General features: G+C 42.3%; 1 protein-coding gene and 1 long non-coding RNA gene across 2 annotated transcripts; both read right to left on the bottom strand.

Annotated features, from left to right (window-relative positions):
- Window positions 1–9,586: 9,586 nt before the first annotated feature.
- On the bottom strand, window positions 9,587–18,944 carry LOC114068644. Its single transcript, XR_003573637.1, has 2 exons — window positions 18,745–18,944; window positions 9,587–11,737 (listed from the first exon to the last, which is right to left on the bottom strand). It is a non-coding gene; the product is annotated as an uncharacterized LOC114068644 (long non-coding RNA).
- Window positions 18,945–19,259: 315 nt separating this feature from the next.
- Window positions 19,260–20,247, bottom strand: LOC114068722 (basic proline-rich protein-like). Its single transcript, XM_027905072.1, has 2 exons — window positions 19,964–20,247; window positions 19,260–19,926 (listed from the first exon to the last, which is right to left on the bottom strand). Exons 1-2 carry the CDS (start codon window positions 20,245–20,247, stop codon window positions 19,260–19,262), a joined length of 951 nt encoding a protein of 316 aa, XP_027760873.1.
- Window positions 20,248–20,909: the final 662 nt, after the last annotated feature.

The raw sequence follows: 20,909 nt of genomic DNA, 5'->3' as shown, positions 1-20,909 counted from the left end.
AGGAGGAGGGGGCTGCGGACTGCGACCCGGAAGGGAACGGAGATGGGCTGGGACACGCAGCCGCTTTTCCTCCTTCTCCTCCTCATCCTCTTCCTCCTGCTACTCGGCCGCGCAGTCGGGCGGGGGCAGCCGCCGCGCCGAGGGCAGGGCCGAGCCGGGCCGGCAGGCGCTGCCCCCTCGGTGGGGACCTGTCGGTGGGGGCGCGCTCGGCGTCCCCGGGAGCTCAAATCGCGCAGAGGGAAAATTGGCAAAAGTTGTCAGAACCTCTTTTAAATCAAGTCCTGTGTAGGAAGCTCATAAGGGTTGTTTTGGGTTTGTGTTAGTTTGTTTGTTTTGTTTGTATTTGTGGGACATATCACGTAGTGGACTTATTCCAAATTCTGATTCTTTCAAGTTATGTAAATAGTTTTTCACACTACAAGAAAATGTATTTGTTTGTTTTTTTTTTTTTTTCATGTCTGTGCCACTCTAATGCTCATTTGTTGATGAATATAAGTTGCTGTACTATATAATTTTATCACACTATTAAACAGTATACTAACCTCAGGATTCGGTATGGACAGGTAAAGTACATTTTTGTTTGCAACAGTACTTTAACAGCAAGCAAAGAATGTACATAAATTCAAGCGTTTCTTCCCGAGCTTCCTTCTTTGTATCTTGTTAACATCACTTATAGCCTGTATCTAAGGTCTAATTATAGGGACTGGGTTGCTAGGCAAAAATTTTGTATTTTGGGAAACTTCCTGTTCATGGTACTTCGGAAAAACAATCCGAAGCCGTTTCCTAATAGTCCATGTACTGTGTAAGTTAAACAAAATTTTACACAGTTAAAAAGCAGTTACTGAAAAAGAAGTAGGCCTTATCTGTGCTGTATAGCTGGCCCACCAGCATTAACACCGTTTTTTCTAATCTGGACAGCATGTAAATGACTCCTAATCTTCTTCCCTCTAGTCTTCTTTTTCCTTTGAAAAAGCACCCCAAGATGCTGTGTGTGTTTTGGAATAGCATTAGGCTTTGACACAAATAATAGTAAAACCTCCTGGAAAAGCTTAGAGAAGGTAGTCTTAGAAAAACTGCACAGTAACAATATTAAAAGAAGAAATTACTTTTTATCTTCATGTTGAGGTGTATATGATTTTATGGTCTTCAAATTTATTAGAATGCATAAAACTAAAACAGTAGCATGCATGTCATTTTCATTGTAAATTGTGTCAAGATCACCACTGCATTTGATAGAAGAATCCTTGAACTATGAGAGATAATAACCTGTTTTTGTGGGTTTGATGATAAAAATCCTAGACTTGTTTCTCAGGATAGTTTTTTGAGTTCACATCAATCAAGATGTGAATTTCTTTCAAATCTTTTCCAGAACCTGGAAGAAAGAGAATAGAAAGGTATAATGATGTTATTTAATCTTGGTTTGAACAATGCCAAGAATCTATCTTAAGAGAGTCCAGTAAGATCTGTCTCTATTAATCATTCACAGAGACTTGAAGTAGGGCATAAAACCTATGAAATCCACTCTGTCTTACTGCATAACTTTAAATTCTTCATGTTGTAAAATAAATTGTCTTGATTAAAAACGAGATATTCAGCAGAATTGCATTCATTTAGGTTACAATATTAATCTCTTGTTATATAATAGAATATAAAATAATGCTTTCTTTCCTTTTTATTACAATAAAACTTGGTAAGCCAAAAGCAGAGAGTGAGAGGGCCAAAGTTTTCAGCTTCAAAGGATGTGTTAATCTCCACTTGTGATTCTGAAATTATGGTTAGGATTTTTATATCAACCCCTCGGTTTTAATGAAAAATTGGTAGCACAGTGTCTCTCCTGTGGGAGTTCATATAATTGTACAGTATTGGTGAGGGAATGAGCAAGAATGCAAAGAAGAAAATAAAATAAACAAGTTTGCATAAATATATTCCCTAACACATTTTTATAATCCTTGCGAATGCATGGTATTGCTGCCAATAAGCAGCTCTATCACAAAACAGAACCATGGTGTGCAAGCTTCTTAACATAATGCTGTGAAACATTTCAGTACTGGCTTGTGTGTCTCCTGCTCCCCTTTCCTGCACGGTGATACCTGGCCATCTCCACTAAAGGTGGGTTTCACTTGAGGACCAAGCTTGCAGTTTAGGTATTCAGAGGAAAAGAATCTAGTTTATAAGATGACAGGGACATAATAAATGCAGTAATTTGATATATTCACTAAATTACCTGTCTGATTTATATATCCAAAAGTCTTGAGTGCCACTGCAAAAAATGTTGGCAGTTGAGACACAAAATCCTGTTTGGAGCTTGAAAATCCAATTCAAAACATAGAAGAGGTTGATTTGAATACTGGTTAAACTGACATGTTCAGTAACAGAACTGGATTATGTAAAAGACCTTGGGAAAGAGCCAAACACTGGTTTTAGAAAGAGAGAAAATGCAGCAGTTGAGCTACCCTCTGGCTCTCAGGAGAGCTGAGCTTTGCTCTCTGCCTGACTGGCCGGGGTCATTTCGTCTATTTATGGAAGCTTTGATACTCCTGAAAGCACCATCCAGCCGTAGTGCTGTGTACAGGTAGGGGCATGAAGAAACCAGTTATGTATTTCCAAACATTTTTCTGGTCGATTAGACAAGAAATGAAAGTGTTTTGCAGCTAGGATTTGGTTTCTGCAGAAACCTCTCATTTTAGAGTAAGGTGGTTACTGTTATGCATGTCTTAAAAATCTGGTGAGTGAAATTCCCATGTAGAGAATAAGTCCTCTAGGGTTATTTTGCTGTGCTATCACAGCAAAAACCTGGTCATTGAATAGTGATGCAGAGACTTTAGTCACAGAAATACTGACAAAGTCAGTGCTCTTTTGGCAAATGTACAAACAATTATAAGAAGAGCCTTGCACTGGAGAATCAAAAGACACTTAAAAAACACTGTTTGAGCTGGTTTCACACACTTAAGGGAGGGGTATTTTTCCCTTTGGAGAAGATGAGCAAATTAATCAGTTTGCACAGGGTTCTGCTCTGGTTCTCCCAACAAAAGCAGGAGCTGAGTGGCTGGATCTCCAGATCCCAGCCAGGTCCCCCAGCCCCAGAGCTGCCTTTCTAAGCTGCAGCTTCCTTCTACAGAATATGAAATGTTCTTTTTTAATTTCACTTCTACATTTGGTTATTCAGCAGGGCATGTCAGGTGTAACTTTGGGCAGGACTGAGTGTGCCGGCATGCTGCACAGACACCACAGTGGCATTGCTTTTTATGGCCACAGCCTGGCCACGTTTCAGTAAATGGCAAAAGTCCCATTGGCAATATGGCCAGAGTTCTAGTTATAAATGCCAAATTAGCATTTGTGGGTGATGACATTATGGCTGGTCAGAGGTGCACTACAGATTTCAGAGCTGTTGATAATGTATCAAGGCCGTCACATGCCTGGGACACCATTTAGGTGGGGCTGCAGAGATAGGAACACTTATGGAGGGTCTTCTTGCATATGCATGTATCTACTTGTTTTCTGTTCTCATACTTTACTAAATTTTTGGTTTATTAACTGCTCCATGTTTATAATATTCTCTTTTGGCAAGTAAAATATGCCTATATCTCTTTGGCTCTGCCTACATTTACTAGAGAGGATAATCACAGATCCTTTCCCAATTCCTGCAGTATTACCACTGTCTTTAAAGACCTAGCAAATGTTTGCAAGCTGTGTTTTAATTTTACTGGGTACCATGTCTTTAGTGGTCTTAGTCTGTGTTTCATTATAGAATACTACTCTAACAACTTTTAATAGTTACTTTGCTGTACTGTATTAGAAAAACCTCTAACACTGTCCAGAAAAGAAGTATTTCTGACTAAATTTAAAAAAAAAAAAAAAAAAAAGGAAAAAAATTGATTATTATTTCCATGGTGTCATTAGAGTATGGCCTGTTACTTGAGTTTCAGCCACTCTTACTGGATGCTGCAACCTGAGGTAGCAGCAGGGGTTTAGTAGCAGCAGTTTAGACCAGCTCAACAGGTTCTGCCTGCTGACAGCCTGGAAGCAGGATTTTCTACAGAGAAAATCTGCTCCTGTCCCACCTGACCAGAATTGGAAACTTCCAAAATGATGGTTGGCAGGACAAAGGGGGCCTCTTGGTGACAGTCCAATAGTTGTCCATCTTGTGTGTTACCTGCTGTGGGCTTCGGGAGATGACTTTGTTGGTAACTCAAACAAGGACAGTCAGGCTCAGAGCAGACTGCCTGGAGAGGTTGTACAGTTTCCTTCAAGGAAGATTTCATGAGGACAAAGCCCTCAGTGAGCTGCTCTGAGCACACTGCTGAGCCTACTTTTGGGAGGAGGTTGGACCAAGACCTGGGTGTCTGACTCCTCCACAAATTAGTTCATGGGCAAGGGGAACTTCCAGCTTGGCTCTCATGTAACACTCCACACCACAGTTGCTGTAGAGTGGGAGGAATGTGGTACTGGCATACAGCACTGGGCAGCAGAAGTCTCAGATGCCCGTCCAGAGGCTGCTGCATGGCATGGGCCTCTGGGCTGCACCCACTCCATGATGCCACTGGCTGTCCTCACATATGGCCAGTGACACCAGTTTGGGGGCATGTGCTGCAGAGCATCTTGCAGAGGAAGAAATTGGACTGGCACTTCATTTATCGTGGGGAAGTGGCCAGTGTAAACTTGACTCATGTATACTAACTAGTATGTCACCTGCTGAGAAAGCCAACTGTAAAATTAATTGTCAGGAATATGACATGTATACTTTTGCTAATTGGCTTCAGTGCAATTATATCCAAAGGCCCCTTTCACGGTCATTCATAGAGTTTAATTGCTATAGTTTAATATTACAATTTAAAAAGGCCTGGAAGGAGAGCTGAATATTAGGCTTCTGATGAATTATAATTATCACTTTGTGTAGATGGATGGAAAACATTTCTAATTAAACTACTCTTGTTACATAAATTAATAGTGTGATCTGGATAAAGTACTTCTGATTTCACATTTAAAATATTTCTAAGAGCACCACGTTTGTGCCAGAATTTCACTTGGCAGGTTAAACTGTCTTTTAAAATTACCTGACTTTTCAGACAATAGCAGTTTATCTTTGGTTTCTGCAGTGAGGATGCAGTGAGGATGTCTGGCAATGATAGAATGATTCAAGCCTTGCACAGAGAATAAAGTCAAATAAAATAAAACTATGCAACTAGTATAACTTCCTAGTTCTACGAGCATGAGGGATTCACAGTCTGACAGGAATTCATAGCGTGACTGTCACACATTTTCTTCTTGTATTAATGTCATCTCTGTCTGAGGGTGTTTGCGAGACATGAACTGTTAAGCTAATACTTTGAAAACAGGAAAGCTCATTAGCAGCTCTAGGGTAGGGAGTGAGATGGGCAAGGAAGGTGCAGGTCATTAAAGGTTTGAAAGAGAAGGAAGTGTGAAAGTTTTAAGAAGGATTACTTGACATGCAATCTGTCTGTGGTCTGTAAAAACCCGATGCTTTTTGTATATCTTGAATTTCTTTCTCATTAGTGAGATGTGCAATGAATAAAGTAAACAGGCAAATGAAAAGGTTTCAGCTCAAGGTGTCAGACTGCATTTCAAGAAGTGGATTATAGATAATCGTTCTCAGATGACCGGTAGCTTCATGGCCTAATACATGTAGCTGACACATTAGGTGTTGACAGCAGCTGTTTCCAATAGGCCTCATTAGACATTTGGTTTAAGATTTTAGAGCCTCTGTCTGTGACTCCAACCAGGTATTTTTGAAGGACATAAAGTGGCAGATAGATGGCCACCTTCTGACAAGATAGTGAGAATACTGTGCCAAGGCATACCCTGTGTGTAGGGAAGACTGTCCCTGAAATTTTCTGCATGCATGCCCTCTTGTGTATGCAGATTAGCGCTTACTTTATATATCAAAATTTGGCACTACTGTATCTCTCTAAACATCGCATTAATCCATCTGTCTGTCACCATGGTAACAAGGCTCCCTATTGATGACTGAAGAAGAGCTGAACCATTAAAACTAAATGTACACTGTTAAAAAAAAAGTGAGCAAGCTCACTTGGTGTAGCACTACAGAGACCTGAATGGTCAAAAGTGGGCTAATTAATATTTTCTATGCATTATTTTTATAGATTATGTATATTACAGATATGAAGTAAACCCTGTTGCTAAAATGATCCTTAAATCTGATCTTTGCTTCTTCACATCTGTTTTTCATACACTCTGCTGAACTCAGTATTTAAAAATGAGCATTTTCTCAGACGTTTACATGTTCTGTGGTATATATTTATCCCGGAGTATGGAAAAATGAAGTAAATATCTTAAAGGTACCAAGTGCAAAGCAGAATAGAAATGTTGCTGAATATTTTATTGCACATTTTCTTTCTCTCTCGCTAGCTTCTGTACTTGTAACTTTGCCAAAATAAAATCAGTAAAGTGCACACATTCATTAAAGGATCAATGTCTAACTGAGTGCTGTTGGTTAGTTGGACCTGGTATTTTTTGAGAAGCACAATGTTGTGGAAACTCTGACATGAATTACTGAACTTCATAAATCATTCTTGGACAATGAATTTCTATTTTTTATTACACTGGCGCCACATATGCTATTAATGGTAGACTTGAGTCTATAATTCTATTAGGCTATAAAGAGGTCTTTGATTTTAGAGCTGAAATAAAGCTTAAAACTAACAGCTGACTTCTCCTTCTGTGTTCACTGGATGGAGCTTTTTGTTCTCTAGTAATGTCAGGACTAGAGAAAGAAATGTGAATGCTGCGTTTAAGAACACTTTATCATATTCACTGAACTGAAAGTATGATTATTCTTTTCTATGTCAGGATTTACAGCTCTTTGATACCTGGTTTAAACTGTGGCCCTGATATTATAATAAGCCCTTGGGTCAGGAGGTAGCCCCACAAGAGTGTTTTATCAGACACATGGAAGGTTGAGAGGTTGGAAGGTCAGATGGAAACATTGCTCTAGCTGTGCATAGGGAAGTGGAGTTTGTACATGTGCACATATGTTGCATATATGTATATCAGGTAGATTTTATTAAATCTAATGTCCTAATGAGCAAACATGGATGGTTTGCCTTTTTACAGGGTATATGAACCCTTGGATGACCTGAAAGATCAACTGAACCTACTTGGTAGAACCAGGAGGCACGGATGCTACTATGCAGCATAAAGTTTCCAATTCACAGCTGACATTTAAAATGCTTTCAGCTCAGAATAAGTTAAAGAACTTCCAGGTTTGCAAAAGCGACCTCCCTCCCTCCTTTCTTCCCCCCACCCCTCTCAAGGAGATGGAGGAACATGATCCCTTAAACTGATAGAAAAGAGTACTCCTGCCTAATATGAAGCAGACAAGAAAGTAACAACTGAAGAGAGTCTTCCTAGTTTTGCCTTTGACAAAAAATAAAAGAAAGTATAATTCTGAACTTGATAAATGCCAGGGTTGTGGCATGTATTGCTCTGGGTGGACAAAGACATGATAACACGATCTGACAGTAAATGCTTTTGGAGGTTATAAAAGTGGCACTTGGCCATGCAGATGATGGCCCTCTGTGATATATGTTGTGATCTAATTTCACAGAATCACAGAATATGCCAAGTTGGAAGGGACCCACAAGGATCATCAAGTCCCACTCATGGCCTTGCACAGGACCATCCACAGACTTCTTGAACTCTGTCAGGCTTGATGCTCTTACCACTTCCTTGGGGAGCCTGTTCCAGTGCCCAACCACCTGCTGGGTTAAGAACCTCTTTATAGCATCCAACCTAAACCTCCCCTGGCATTGCTCCATGTAATTCCCTCGGGAGATCAGCCCCTCCTCTTCCCCTCACAAGGAAGTTGTAGACTGCAATGAGGTCTCTGCTCAGTCTCCTCTTCTCCAGGCTGAACAGACCAAGTGACCTTAGTCGCTCCTCACACGGCTTCCCCTCAAGGCCCTTCACCATCTTCATTGTGCTCCTTCGGACACTCTCTAATAGCTTTATATCTTTCTTATACTGAGGTGACCAAACCTATTTGTCTTTGTTCCAAGCAGTACATCACCTCCACCACTGGATCCAGCAGGCCTTCCAAGACAGTGACAGCCACAAGCACAATTTCTCAGTGTTCCTCTAGAGACCTAAGCTTTCTAAGATTTTAAGGAGATCTTTGTTGATCAATACAATTCATTTTTGCTTTGCCAATGGTTAAAACAACAATGTATATATTCCCAGGCTACAATTAATTTCAAATAGTTAATTATATAAATAATCCTCCAGTGCAATCAAATAGCATTCCTAAGGATGGAAAGAACTTTGGGGTTTTACTTACAAAATTATAAATTGTAGCAACTTTTTAATTAAATAGCAAAAGATTGTGATAATATTCAAAATTTAAAAGCCTTACCTCTTAAAAATTACTATTCCCATTCTAATTCATACTTTAAAAAAAGTAGGCTGTCTTTTCGAACAGTATTTTCAAAAATAGTATTCTTATTTTCACAATTTTTAGAAATTGCAACATTTCTCCTTTTTTAAATTGCATTTTGCAAGATCTGGACAACAACCTTTTTTACTCCAGTGAATTCCTTCCTCTCTTGAAAACCTGATGTTGTGAAAATTTCCTTTTCTTCAAAACTTGTCATTGTAATAAAAACTTGGTTCGAATCCTCACAGCACAGGAGAGTTACTTCCCCACTTTCTGTCTTCAAGCTAAGTAGTACCTATGTCCTCTTGTCCTCCCATTCCCAATGGAAGAAAACTGAGTGTCCATAGAGGGCATGCTTCTGTACTGCCCATAGATTTGGCTACTATTTATGTACAGTGGAGTATTTCTTCAAAAGCTGTCCTGGCACCTTCTGACTTTCACCCCCGTAAAAACCCCATCAAAGGAGGAGTCACATAGCCTGACAGCCCGCCAAGCAACTTCCATCCTGAGCATTCCTTATCCATGGTAGCCAAATCCACTGCTTCTCTTTTGAAGTGGTCTGCATAGCAACACTAGATGGAGACTTAATAGGTAAGTACTTGGGTTTATTTATTCAAGGGGTTAATTGTGGTGAACTCTTCTGAGAAATACTTAGATCTACATGTATTGTACAAAATGCTTTTATTTAAAGTTTTCTGCTTGCCATCCATTTTGAGTAAAGTGTTCAAAGGCAAGTATTTTCTTCCCTCATCTCAGCTCCATGGCTGGCCACGTGGAGAGGGATAGCAGGGAATGTGGCCTGCCTCTGTCTGGCAGGGATATAGAGCAGGCAGCAAAACAGAGAGATACAGCTGATCTGCCTAAGAAAGCCTGGGTTTTGTTCTTGTGTGAGCCTTTCATGGCACAGGTCTGACAACTGACCTGTGCAAAGAGCATTCCTCAGCCTGCCAACTTCTCAGAGGCAGAAGAGGATCTAAGCTTATGAAGTGTAAGAAGATGGAGAGCTGTAGCCTTTGGTAGGCTGGTGGAGAGATAAACTGGTGCTTTTCATGACTTTGGAAGGAGGTGGGAAAAGGAAGTGGGAGGATTGAGTTTTTTTAGTCTTTTTGTATAGAGAGGAAATTCTTGCATTTGTCTTCTTGAGGAGGTGCAGAGGAAGGAAGGAAATTAGTGCTCTTTTTTTGGACATGTATGGAGAGAAACATTCTGCCCTGTGAGCACTGGTTGGAACAAACACTGATTAACGTAAAGGCCTTTCTTGCCCTACAGACCCAGGTGGTGCTTCTGAAGCTGTGCTATTGCTAACACATATTTGCCTACCATGCCAGGGCTCAGGATTGCTCAGAGGCAGCAGCAGTGCTGAGATGAATAAAGATAGACTGAAAGACAATTTTATGGGGCTATTCCATGTTGAAGAGTTCACCAAAACCCACATAAAGAGATGGTATGGGATTTATCTGGTTGTAGGGATTCTCACAGAACATGGGAAACTGTAATTCCCTGAATCCTAGCAGTCCATGTGGTCAGCAAGCTGAGTGCATAGTCCCTCACAACATAGCATGTGAGCAGCTTGGCTGGGTACGGATACTTCATCCAAGATTAAAAAATTGCAGTGCCTGAAATAAACACAGGTTTTCCAGCTTTGTAGAAGCCAAGGTTCTGCAGAGGGGGAGAGAGTGCCAGCTACCCACTCTGGAAGAGTAAAGAATTGACAATGACTGATATTTTTCTCTTAACTGCAGCTGTAAGAACTACATAACCACATCCTGTGGGAATATGAATCTTGTCTTTTGTTCCCTGCAGTGGGAAGTCCACACTGGGCAAAGAGCTATCAATATTTCAGTGTTGCTGAAGATTATGTGGGGATACAGCCTGTGGAGAATGGCTTTGCAGACCTTGACTGTAAACAGACCCCCCCCTTGGATTTGCTGAAGCTCATCTGTACTAGATGCCTCCTAAATATGCATGGATGCCCAGAATGCTAGTTAGTGCAGAATGGCAGGTGCTAACTCTAAGACAGGCACTGAGTTTTTGATTATCTATTGCTTGTTCCAAATACAGACCATAACATGGTGCCACAGGGAATGTTAGTCTCCAAGATGTAAAACCTCTTTAAGTTATGAAGTATTGGTTATTGCAAAAAAAAAAAAAAAAAAAAGTGGTCCTTAGAGGGGAAAAAAGAAAATCTATTTTATACAAGTCATGAAGTTCCTGCAAGGTATTGGGGTATGACATCTCGTGGCTTACCTGGCCCTGTCAGGCTCAGCAGAGGCCCGAGATGCTGTCATGATTTCTTCAGTTGTTGCACAAAGAGCAGGTACAGTGGCAGGCACAGCAAGGAAAATAATAGTGGGTGGAGAGTGTGTGTAGTGTAGGCCACACAAAGGTTACGGATGTGTGCTAGGCGTATTTCTGAGAAACGTGCTGTGGTTAGCTGTTGTGGTTAGAGCAGACAATTGCCAAGTGTTGTGCATAATGCATGACAGGCAGGGCTGTGGTATGCAGATAAAGCGTGGGATGGATTTTGCACTAAAATGTGCTTCTGTGAGCGTGAAGAAAGGATGAAGCCAGCCTGCTAGGAAAACCCTAGCTTTGACCTGTGTGCCAAAAGCTAGTCTGCGCCAGATGGCCTGGATGAGAATCACAAAAAAAGGAAAGTTAAATTGGGTTCTCATAAATCCCCATGTGCTGCCCCTTCATGCCACAAGTAATTTGCTTTCTGTTAGAATTTCCCTGTGGAAGAAAACTGCTTCATTGCAGTTACCTTCAGAAGAGAAAAAATTGCAAGTTTTTACCATTTATTTCCCCTTACAAGATGTTTCTTCTGAGTAAGGTGTCCCTAAAAATCCACCTGCAGTTTCTCCCATAGGCAGTAACTGTCAGACTTTTCCCCTCTTGATGTCCTCTGCCCCTACTCCTCAGCTCTGAGCAGCCACCTGAAGCTTCAGCCATCAACTTTACCAAGTATTCACCATCTCTCAGGTATCCAGGGCTGATGCTGGTCTCAGACTCCTCACGGGTGTTTGGAGACTTTATTCTTATGCATGTAACCTCACTTCATAAATTTTTCCACATAAATACTTCTGTTTCTATCTCAAAGTTAAAACTTACTAAAAACCGAAGTTCATTAAGCTCAGATACTCACACAGGTGTTCCCCCCCTTCTCTCTTTCCATCTGATGTTACTGGTCACTTGGGGCTGTGTGGCCGAGAGGCAACTGAATTATGACAGTCCACTTCACATCCTTTGAGCTGGACAGAAGGCAGGCTGAGTATGTCCTGCTAGACTCAAGGTGAAAATGTTTCTCCAGTGTCTGCTTATACATACCTGTGGTAAAAATGAATATGTGGATCTCACATTGGGAGGAACTCTGGTTTCTGGTAAACATTTTGGTTACCTTTATATCTAGTCTGAGCTGAAATTGTTAGAATCATAGAATGGTTTTGGATTTGAAGAGACCTTAGAGATCATCTAGTTCCAACCCTCCTGCTGTGGGCAGGGACACCTCTCAGGTTGCTCAATGCCTCATCCAGCCTAGCCTTGAACGGGGCATCCATGACTTCTCTGGGAAACTTAACCTGTTCTCCAAATCTCATTCCTCTCTGATGTTTCTTTCCCATTTTGTTCCTGCTGGTATTTTGTACCTACACTCCTTTTAATCAAATAAAATATAATGATTCAGAATGCCTCCAAGACTTATCTTTGTATATTATTTATTGCATGAATAATTTTATTTGGAATTCTGAATAGTTTTCCTGAATTTGCTTATTACAGTTTTATTGGTTTAAGATGTGATTATACTTCAGGCTGCCATTTGCTCATCAGAATTCATTTATATGAATGCTAGTAGGTTAGTATAAACTAACTCTACAAAAAGTCAAATTTATAACCTCATTCTCCTATTCTGGTGTTAAAAGCATATGTTCTAAAGTATTTCCAAGTCACTCTCAGAACCTTGGCCAAAATCTTATCATAACCATACAAATAACCCTATACCTTTTCTTATACTAAGTTCTTGATTTTTTTTTTTAGAATTATTATTGGTTAAAAAAATTAAGGCTAATAATCTTACAGGGAAAAATAAAAATATGCTCATAATCTTACAGGAAAAAATAGAAATACGTCTTATGAGATCAATTTGGACATACTTGAAGAAAAACTTCTGAGAATGCTAAAAAGTGAGCCATTGCGTTGATTACAATATGAAATATGCATGTATTAAGTGAAAATCACATTTTCGTCAGATGATGATGCATCAATTAGTAGCAAAAGTAATTGCTAAAACTCTGGTGCCATAAGCACATACCTAGTTGGGCACACACTTCTGAGCAGAGCAAAGCCCATGCATTTAAGTGTTCACAGAAATATCGTAATGATAATGATAGTAAATAAATTAACAAAAATAGCAGAAAAAAGTTTTCGTTTTTTGATGCCTCTGACCACATTTGTGTATGATAAGTATCACATTTCTGTTGATTGTCAGACTTCCTTTCTCTACCACAGTGTTGTCAGCCATATGATTCATGAGTCATATCTAATCCTTTGAATACAGAGCTCATTGAATATTCAGATTCCACAGAGTATAAATTACCAAGCGAATGAACTAATTTTTTTTTTTATTCTGTTGGCTGGGGGGAAGGAACTCAGGCTTTCCAAATTCAAAATTAATTCCGTCCTTGCAGTGCTGCACCCCTGAACAGCACTCCTGACTTATTGTCCTGAAAACAATAGCTCTGAGAGGTGTAAAATGACCTGTTCTCTCTTATTCTTTTTGCTCAGTGTTTTATGGTAGGAAGGTGGGAAAGAGGGGTGGATGTGAAGTCCAAGACCAACACTGCTGTTTGCTGAAAGATAGTATATGCAGTGAGGGAGGGCAGGTCTAGAAGAGACACAGAACCAAGTTAGAGGTAGGGGAATAAAAAAAAACAAGAAACGATATATACTAAATCTTCCCTGTTAATGATGCTGAATGTGACAATGAAGCATCAAAGACATTTTCAAAAGCAGTTGGCTCCATTTTGAGATGGCCTAGTTAAGTGTTTAATGGTGCAGACAGCCCCCCTCTGGGATTGACAGAAGTCTCTAATTGCTCGATTCCCCTAGGAAAACTATTATGTATTTTGTATTAATCCATATAAGCACATATCATGGATGCATTCCACTGACAGCAACGGATGGTTCTCCTGTAAATGCTCAAAGTGCATAGTCCAAAACAGTGAAAAAGCCCACAACTATAATTATTAAGAAGGCTTTTCTTAAAATGAGCGTCATGCTCCCACATGAGCTGGATGGAATCACTTTCTTGCACTCCATAGCGAAGCATAAGTTCCTACTTTCCCACAGTACTGTGAGTGGGTGTTTGCTGCGGCAGCAGAGAAGAGAAGGAAGAGGCAGCCAGGAAATACACACAGAGGGGTAAAAAACTTTGTATATGAGATAAACTGGAGTGTACTTGCAGTTATTGTTTTGTCAACCAGGAGTACAGTCCCTTCCCTAGCCTCAAGTAGGAAACAGGAGGGAAAAAAAAAAACCACCTATAAAAAAGATACTCTTTTACACAGGAGATATTGGTTAAATAACACTATCACAAAACTTTTTTACTATGCTAATTGGTTAATTAAAATAATTGCAATTGACAGCATCCCTTTAATTACATGACCCTTTGTAGGTGTGTATTTTATTATTTTTTTTTGTTGTTTCCTATGGGAACAATCTTGGGCAATTGTTAAAAGTGTCATTCAGACTTTCCTTCTCTCCTCAAAGAAGAATTTGGAATTTGCTCAGCTGACTGCGAAAGAGAGTAGAAGCTTCAAGTTTAATTATATTTTTTAGAAGTTTCCAGAAAATCATTGAAAGACAAATTGATGCCAATGCTTTGTAAAGTACTTGGGTATTATGTATTACCATCCTGAGCAAGTCGTAATGAGATGGCTTATCCAACAATCCAGCACTACCAGACACAAAGGTTCTGCTTTCCCTTACTTCTCTGGTTTTAAGCTGCATGTTGTGTTCTCTCACTTTTTGCCAGCTCTTGCATCCTATGGGATGCCACCCTGAGCACATCTGGTTGAGCCTGAAGTTCAGTGTCAGCTTAGACCAATCTAACTGCTGCATACAGTCCTACTCTCTGCCCCTTTATTTTATATATATTTAAGTTTATATAATATATAAACTTATAAAGAGGAAAGCTCTTCTTTCACTTCCCTTTCCCTGGGCAATGTGTTCCTGCCCCTCCCTTATAGCAGTCCTTTGTCATGCTTTGTCATGTCCTTTCCTTTGCTGAGTCATTTCAGCATGAAAAAGTGGCAGAAAATGAACTTGGCAAAAAAAAAAAAAAAAGAATAGTTTTCTATTTCTGCTGATATTTTTGTATCAAGCTCTGTGAAACATCTGATAAGCAGTAGTGAGATTGCAAGGGAGAGGATGGAAGGATCTGAGGACAGGCTAACTCCCACACTTCACTGCTAGTTTAAGAGCAAGGAAATGTGGAGAGAGAGGCCTTCCTCCCTTGGTGCTTGTGAGTTGCGAGCTCAGCTCAGCCACTCACCCAACTTATGTCACTTCACTTTTGGTCATGTGGTGGCAGCCATCTGGTCACCCAGTTAGCCACAGTATGGGATTCTCTTGTCACATGGAGAGTGTCAATGCAGACCATGGGGAAAAGCACGGTGGTTGTGATGGGGAAAGAAAATCCAGCTTGTTTTATCCACTGCTCACACAGACACTCGTTTTAATATCATTTGTACAGAATGAGACCTGGCTCAACAGTGAGGAGTTTAGGCATGAAAACACCTAGAAATTGGAAAGAGACGTGTGCTGAAGAGTACAGAGAGGTACGACCCATGATCATATGTTTATTTCTCTAAAGTGCGAAGTTCGTTTCCTGTACATATTCTTAGAAAAAAAAAAAAGTGGTTTTAAAGAGGAAGCTCACTGAAGAAAAACAACTGGTTTGGTGAACGGGGATTAAGATAAAGCTGTATGAACAATATTAATCAAGAATTAGTAAAGTGAATACCTGACCTTCACTAAAGTATACAGAAATTTCTGTATAGTACCAACCAATTAAATTATGCTGTTCTGCATCAAGCAGTGATCAACACAAGGTTCTTCACAGGGAAGCAAAGCATCACACAAACTGTAATTCACTCCACTGTTTGTGCAGTGTACACTACTAATACATGATGAGGAACTGCAGAGAATTATTTCCTGCCTCTAGTGAGGGAACTTTCGATAGGACTGGAAAATTTGGTTTTTTTTCCTCATATAACTATACTTTCCTAGTTCTTTCTTTTGATTAGCTCATGTTCTGTGTCAGCTTCCCAGAATCAAAGACTTTTTTCTTTCCTTCACTCAAAACTTGTAAGATTTTGAGGCAGTCTCTCTTCATGTTTGGAAGCTGCATTGATCAGAAAAGCATAGCCAATTCTGAAAACTTGTGGATTTTAATTGCATTTTTAAGGAGAATTCTCATTTTATTCTGCTGGAATAAATTAAAATATCCAGAGATTCTGATTTCTATCCAAAGCAATGAAGTTATATGATAAGAGGTCAAAGTTAGAAGTCGAAAAACTACCAAAATATTCCAGACTCTATATGATTACGTCATGTCAGATTTTTAAATTACAAACAATTTTATTTAGCAATGTTGGACCCATGAAGTACAGATATCTTGCATAAAGAATGCTACAGTTTGCTAGTTTGTGTATATTTAATAGCTTAAATAATGTTTCCAACATATTTAAGCAGATTCTGACATGAAGCATGGTAACAGAAGTTCTGTATATGTAAGATGACATGTCATCACAGCAAATTAGCTTCCCTGTTGTTTTAAGACTTGCACTTATGATACCTCCACACTGCAGACAGGGTAAGAAACAGCAATTTTCAGTGGCAACAGTTCTTTCATTAGCATTTGCCTAACAAAAGGTAGCCTGTCTTAGATTTTATTTTTTTAAGCCAAGTAATATTGCTGCATCATATTCATCTATTGCATATCAACCTGAATCAAAAATAAGAAAGCAGAAGAGTACATACCATAACACATGATCCAACAAAGTGTCATGAAGAGAGAATATTTGTCCTACCTACTGTAAGATTTAAACTATTCAGCACCGCAAATCAATTTTCATTACTGTGAATAAACAATAATAAATGCTTTCAAGAATAACGTTGAATTGAGTGAAATATTAGCTGTCTAAAGTGCTTTTTATAGGGGAGTTTTCAAATTGTTTTGAAAAAAACTTCAAATAGGTCTTGATAGTGTGTTTGTAATGTTTGCAAAAGGATGGGAATAATACTTGAAATTCCAATGCAATACTAGTACTGATTAGGGACTAGAACAGGCTATCATGTGAAAAGTACAATGTGTGGCACTGGAGAATCCAGTTAGAATCCAAGTAGACTCACCACTGAAAATAAAAGTGTGTTTGTTCTTTGAGATTGACTTCTAGAATTATTTTTCCAGGCACTCCTCACATTTTTTTATGTATTTCTCTCAGTTAACATGCCTGAGGTTCGCTCTTCAATTATAACATCTTAAAACCCAAGGGAAAGACTGTGGCATGAGACAGCGGCTTGAATGAGGTGCTGGTATTGTTTACAAGTGTTTTGCTTTTGAAGAGTGTTTCTGAAATTAGCCTGAGTGCTACCTGTGAAGATAAGCCAACAATGACATTTTTGCATAAACCGTTTGCTCTATTTGTGAATGTCTAAAATATTCCCTAATCTCAGGAGAGAATAGTGCCATTTGACATGACACAGTCATTAATATTGTCAAAGCACTGAAGACAGATCTCCAGCAATATGCTAATAAAAACCTGATGAAGACTAAAAGTGCTTGTCAGTGAACAAAAAAGATTCTGTCAGCAGCCTTCTGCTGGCATACGTAGATGCTGTATTCATTAAGAAAGAAAAATTATTAGCTGTTTATGAAGACCAATTCGAAGAACAAAAAATGCTGTGATATCCAAGTTGTAAGATAGCAGGCAAACTGCTGACAATAGGCACTATAACAGGAGGTGGAGATGGAAAGAAATAATGCAGCAACATGTGTGGAAAAAGGATTTCAATGCATTTACATGAGAGATGATATCAGAAACTAGTTTTATATCCTGCTGCCATAGGACTACTCCTTTACACCTTTCAGAGGGAGACACCCCTCCCTATTTTTCCTATGTGTCATTAACATTTCAAAATTATGTTTGTGTATCAATAAAATGGATCATATAATCACCAGGAGAGTGTCTACTTGGCTACTCCATGTAATTTGGTTACCAAAGTAATTTCCTCCTAGAAAGGGGAAGTTATCTAGTGCTGGTCAATCTGTTCCATGGTTCCTTTGTTATTACACATTGTTTATGGATAAAGAATGAGCTTGTTGTATTAAAGAGATAAATATTCCTTTCCAAAATTCAAAACAGAATTACGAAAGCAGAAAACACACTGCTTATGTACGAGCACTTGTCTGCATCCTCACGTGGTGTTTTTGCTGTCTTTCCTAGGACAACATTCAACCATGAGAGACACAGGGTGGTTGCCAGCTTTCTATAGAATTTTGTTTAGTCTGCTTTCGAGTTTTCTGAACTGTGTTGATTCCTACTGCATATTCTAGACTAGTCCATTCTCTGTAGTTTACATGGCTCTGCTAGTAAGTTGCAAAACTTAAAAAGATGCGTTAAAATGAAACTCTTGTTAGCACTGTGCCTGCCCGCTTATCTCTCGCAGATCATAAAATTATGGAATCACTTAGGTAGGAAAAGACTTTTAAGATCATAGAATTAGCTGTAAACCCATAAGTGCCAAATTCACCACTAAACCACATCCACATCTTTTAAATACCTCCAGAGATGGTGATTCCACCACTTCCCTAGGCAGCCTAGGGAGCACTTGACTACCCTTTTGGTGAAGAAATCTTTCCTAATATGCAATCTAAAGCTTCTCTAGCACAACTTGTTCTATTGCCTGTTAATTAGGAGAAGTGACCTGGCTACACCCTCCTTACAGGTAGTTGTAGGGAGTGATAAGGTCTCCCCTAAGCCTCCTTCTCTCCAGGCTAAACACCCCCAGCTTCCTCAGCTGCTCCTAAGATTTATGTTCCAGACACTTCACCAGCTTCATAGCTCTTCTTTGGATGCACATGAGGAACATACCAGGCAGAAACAACATCAAGCAGCTTTGAAACTGGTTCTGCCTTAGTTGTGGGAAGCCTCCCTGGTGTTTCTGCAGGCGCTTCTCCCACCAGCGCTGGTGTGAGAAGGGCTTGGTGCAAGACTGCATTCATGGAAAGGCTTTTCCCTTGAAAGTGGCTCGTCCCTTTCTGGGACGTGCAGTACCTTCTGGGACGTGAAGTCAGGAGAGAGTGAGGGTCTGTACGAACATGTCAGCGTCGTTGGACGAGCCTTGGTCTTCCAGCAGCACAGCATAACGGAGCATGTGGATGGCATCGCTGGAGCAGCGAAACATGGGCATTCACGAGTGGCAGCGGGGACAGCCGCCCGCCGGCCTTGCAGCGGTGCAGGCGCGCGCTTCGGACGGGCGGGCGGGACGCCAAAGACCTCTGGTTACGCAGGGGACCCGGAGGGGGCGGCGGGTTCCAGCCCCCGCCCTCCGGCCTGACTGAGACACAAGCCAGGACATGGCCCCCGGTGGCGGGGAAGGGGGAAGTGGTGCAAGGGGGCTGCCCGGGACGTGCGGGGCCGGGGGCGCTGCCAGCCCGGGCGGAGGCACCACCCCCCGACAGCTGCCGGGGCGGCCCCGCCCCGCTGGGGCAGCTCGCAAAGCATGATGGGGCTTGTAGTCCCGCTCGACAGCGTCCCGCCTCCGGCTGCGAAACTACGACTGAGCGAAACTACAACTCCCGGCGGGTCGAGGGGTGTGCCCATGAGTGCCGTGTCCGAGCCCGCACGGGGCGGGGGCTGGTCCCGCTAGGTCGGGCCGCGTGGGTGGGGCTTTTCCGTGCCCAGCGGTCGCCCGCGGGACTCAGCTGCGGGAGTCGCCGGCCCTCGGCAGTGAGAGCGGGGCAGGATCGGGCGACCTCCGCCCGGGGCTGGCGGCACACACCGCTTGCGGCTCGGCGGAGCGTGGGGCGGGGGCGACGAGGGCTGAGCGGGAGGCGGCGGCAGAAGCAGAGCTCCGGCGCGGGCACCCGCTGCCCGGCGGGCGGCTGCCTAGGGGGGCGGCGATGGAGAGAAGTTAGCCCTGTCGCCGCGCTCCAGTGGCCGGGGAGAGAGGGCCAGGCCGGGTCGGGTCGGCTGGTGCTGCGGACCTTCTGCCCCCTCGCCGGGAAGCGACTAAGTGACCGAGCGGCCGACGGGGGCGGCGGAGGGTGCGCCTGTGTGGTCCCGTCCCTCGCCGGCTCCTCCCGCGGGCGGGCGGGCGGGCGGCCGGCGCTGCGGTGGTTACCGCCTCCCCCTGAAAATGAAGAGGTGGTGGCAGCTGCTGCTTCTGGGTCTGGCTGCCGGGGGGAAACCTGGATAGAGGCTCCTAAAGGAAGGTGGAGAGAAAGTCGCCGCTCTCTGGTTCGCGGAGGGGGAAGCCGGGCGTTTTTCTCACCTCGCTGCGGGGCCAAAGCCCAGCGGAGCCAGGGACGCCGGCGAGAGCCGCTCCTGCGCGCCGGGGGAGGGGGCGGGATGCGGGGGGGGCCCCGGCACCGCCGCGGGCCGTGGGCGAGAGCCTGCGGCGGGGCGGGGTGCGAGCGCCCGCGGCGGCTCTGAGCCGGGCGGCGAGGATGGTGCGGGGAGCGAGAAGTCCTGGCGGAGATCTCCCACCGGCAGCGAAGCCTCCCTGTCCTCTGCCTCCCAACCTCCCTGCCGCGGGGCCGAGGCGCTGGGCAGCATGAGGCGGCGGCGGGGACCTGTTGTGTAGGGGGAGCCGCGGATTGAGCAGCGCGGCGGCGGGGAGGGAGGATGAGGAGGACCTGCTCCCGAGGCGCTGGTGTATGTCGGCGACTGGCCCTGCCCCGGGCTGCCGCGGGCTCGGGAGAATACCTTCCTGTGGAGTAGTGACAGGGAAGCCCTGCGCCCCCGGGTCTGCGCGGAGCGGCGACCGCTTCCCGCTGGACTGCGGCTTCAGGAGGAGGAGAGCTTGAAGTGTTCCTCGGAGCTGGAGTTGCAGCCTGGTTCCTCACTTGCCTTTTTTTTTTTTTTTTTTTTTTTTTTTTTCTTCTCCTCCTTAATGGTTTGTTACGCGTATCTCTCGAGGGAACGTCTTAGGAATGGTCATTTTTAGCAGTGAAATCTGCTGCGCAAAGGAGGATTATAACAAATCTCTATGAATGATAGACTCGATTGCTAAACCTTGCCTTGACCAACCTTCTGACCCTCGGAGAAAGCTCTCAGGGTGTGCGTGGGAAGGACAAAAATAATCCTCCCATTTGAAAATAAACTTGAAAAAAAAAAGACTAATTTTTTTTGAGCCTAATTGCTTTATAATTACTTTTTTTCCTTTTTTTTTTTTTTTTTTTTTTTTTTTTTTTTTTTTTTTTTTTTTTTTTTTTTTT

Source organism: Empidonax traillii, unplaced genomic scaffold, assembly GCF_003031625.1.
Source record: "Empidonax traillii isolate 1590-97213 ecotype Southwest subspecies unplaced genomic scaffold, ASM303162v1 scaffold24:size2376012, whole genome shotgun sequence".
NCBI lineage: Eukaryota > Metazoa > Chordata > Aves > Passeriformes > Tyrannidae > Empidonax > Empidonax traillii.
Note: the sequence above shows the minus strand (reverse complement) of the source record. Positions and strands in the feature narration are given on the sequence as shown.